This window comes from Argiope bruennichi, chromosome 1, assembly GCF_947563725.1.
Source record: "Argiope bruennichi chromosome 1, qqArgBrue1.1, whole genome shotgun sequence".
Classification (NCBI taxonomy): Eukaryota; Metazoa; Arthropoda; class Arachnida; order Araneae; family Araneidae; genus Argiope; species Argiope bruennichi.
Window position 1 is genome coordinate 137032491 of NC_079151.1, and position 2860 is coordinate 137035350.

The following is a 2860-nucleotide window of genomic DNA, read 5'->3' on the forward strand; positions in this document are numbered from 1 at the left end:
AAATGCAACTCAAAATTATTTTTTCAAACTTAGCGTTATAAATGTGAGAGTTTTCAGAAAAGAACATAAAAAATTTCGTGGTCACTTTCGTATTACTTAATTTGAAATCCCAATTCATGAATTACTAAACTTATTGCATCATTATTTAATGTTTTAAAGTAATTTATCTATTTTTTTCTATCTTCAATTTGTATTCCTTTATCAAACAAAAAAGATTTTTCACAGTACGAAAAATTCAAGGTTACACGAGTATTAACTTGGCTACGAACCTGACTTTGATTGATAATTTCTAACATGTGCCGATTCCCATAGATTTGAAATATGATTAGCATAGTATCACTGTGAACTAAGAACGTACTGATAAAACAGTATAAAAAGTCGACATTCCGACAGAGATGTACTATAAAACAATTTTTAAAAAATACACCATGATGATTGTGGTATTTCTAGCGTTTGTTGCTGGTGCATTTGCTCTGCAAGGTAAATCTATTTTTTATTGCAGCTATTTAAGTTTTCTGTTTGATGTGGTTGCTTCTCAACTTCAATATCTGACATGAAATTTTCTATATAATCTGTTTTCTTTATCATTACAGTCCTTTTTAAAAAAATTTCATAAATTACCTTTAATTTGTATGCAAATTTAATATATACTGAATATAACTATAGCCATAAGGGGATAAATAAAACAAATTTTTTTTAAAGATAAAATAATTTTAAATTTTAAATGGATAAAATTTGAATTGTTTTCCCTGCTTACTCTTTTCACTGCAAAGAAAATTTAATTGCGCTTTTTAGTATTGCCAGTGGCATTGCTAACTATTTAAAGCCTCAAATTTCTTGATTAGTGTAAAATCAACCATATATCTCAAAGCATCTTGTTCGCATCTAACAAGTCTTCAAAGCAAATCCTTAATTTTCTTTATTTCTATGAGATGCAATGGTTCAAGAACCCTCATAGCGTTGCCACATATTTAATTTTTAACAAATTTTTAAAATTGAGAAAAATCTTTAATAATTACAAAAATATATATAATAGGAATGCTGCAAAATATATATCAGATTCTTTCTAATTTCTATATTTAATTGATTTTGATATTACCTTTCCCAATGCATGTTGTTCAGGATTGTTGAACATTATGTTTAATGGGTATTATAATACATACATTCTTTAATAAAAAGAAACATGAAAGGTTTTAAGGAATATTAATTTGTTTAAAACTTGAATTTTTTTAAATTTCATGTTTTAAAAGAAAAGAAAAAAATAAATAAATGAAATAAACAGAAATATAAAAATTTTCATAATATATTTAGATTTTTATGAATAAGAAATTTTTTCTGATAGTTTTTGCAACTGAGATTTTTGTATCGAGTCGTTTTCAGCTTCTGACATTTTTATGTTTTTGTTTTGGATCCAGTGGTGGGATCAAAAAGCTAATTCCTGCTTTTCAGCAAATCGAATAAAATGTTCTTGTTTTGTATTTCTGATATTTTTTTATATTATCTTTTATTATATTTGATAATGAAGTATTATAAAAGTTATTGAATTTTGTAAACCATCTTTTTAAAATTAACTACCAGGTGGTGCCATATATACAGAATCAAAATTCAATTCAAATGAATAGAAAAAATGAAAATTAAATTCTTGTACTATTAAAATAATATATTGGCATCGATAATGTTACAACAGAATAAAATTTTAAAACCTGGCGTATCAAAGAATGTAAAAATATGGATTAGAAAATTTAATAATGTTAAAAAATTCAGCAAATTATTGTAAAACTTTATTAAAAATATGAAATAAGTTGTTATATAAAATTTGTTGAATAGGAAAATGTTTTTTGAGTGAAGAGAAGTTTTTTATACCCTGTCGACCTTCAGAAGTTTCGTCCTGAATTATAGGGAATTTTGGACTAATATGCATTCATTTGTTTTCAATAAAAGAAAATTAAAGCCATACAGTTACAGAGTGCTAAAAGTAAGAAACATTATTGTTGTTTCTTATGGCACTGTTCTTATGTTACTGCCCGCTGTTCGAAGACAGCCGATTTTAGCCTGAGGGGGAGCGCCTCTTGTTTCTATAGTAGCGCCATCTAGGGCCAAGAGAACGACTTACCTACACACACGTCACAACCCTTTTTACGGGGCGGACTTCATTCACGCATTTCATTCACTCAAACACAGATCGCAATTTAGACCTGAATCAGAGAACGATCACCCCTGATCCAGTACCCCCAGTGGTATTACTCTCGACATGGAGGACTTTGTGACCACGACAGATTTAATGCGCGTCAACCACCAAGCACGCGGGGAATCTTCGGCCGGTGGGGTTCAAACTCGCAACCTAAGGGACCCGAATCCGACGCTCTACCAACCAGGCTATCCCGGCCTAAAGAAACATTATAAAGGTTAAAAGTGAAATTTTTTGAAATCATAAAAAAAGTTATTAACTTTTCAGAGCTCTTTACAATCTTTTTTAAATACTTTGAGGACTTTTCTCGTTTAATACATAAAGCATTGATCATTCAACACTTAGATAAAAAAAAGGAAATTGCCAATCGAATTTGGTTTTAATATCAATCGCCAATTTTAGCATTCAGTTATCAATTAGTGGATGCTCGCTTTTAAAAAATTACAATCACATCTAGGTTTTAATATGAATTATTGATCAATTAGGTAGTTTTTTTAAAAATAAAGTCCGAACGATTACAAAATTTATAAAACACCATGTATTGCAAAATGATCCAGATGCTCCCAACTCTACCCTTTTACATGGTTCCTTTTTGGAAATCAGAAACTGAATTTTCCCTCAGATTTTTAAGATTTTATCCGCTTTCCGCCATTTATGTTATCAATTTAATTT

The 2860-nt window shown here is 29.0% G+C and overlaps 1 protein-coding gene across 1 annotated transcript in view; it reads left to right on the forward strand.

Annotated features, from left to right (window-relative positions):
• The first annotated feature begins 341 nt into the window (after nt 1-341).
• LOC129968656 (carboxypeptidase inhibitor SmCI-like) overlaps nt 342-2860 on the forward strand; it is a 40517-nt gene continuing 37998 nt past the window's right edge. Inside the window, exon 1 of the mRNA XM_056082810.1 lies at nt 342-480. Within this exon, the coding sequence (XP_055938785.1) occupies nt 396-480 (85 nt within the window). The 5' untranslated portion in view covers nt 342-395. The remainder of the gene's footprint in view (nt 481-2860) is intronic.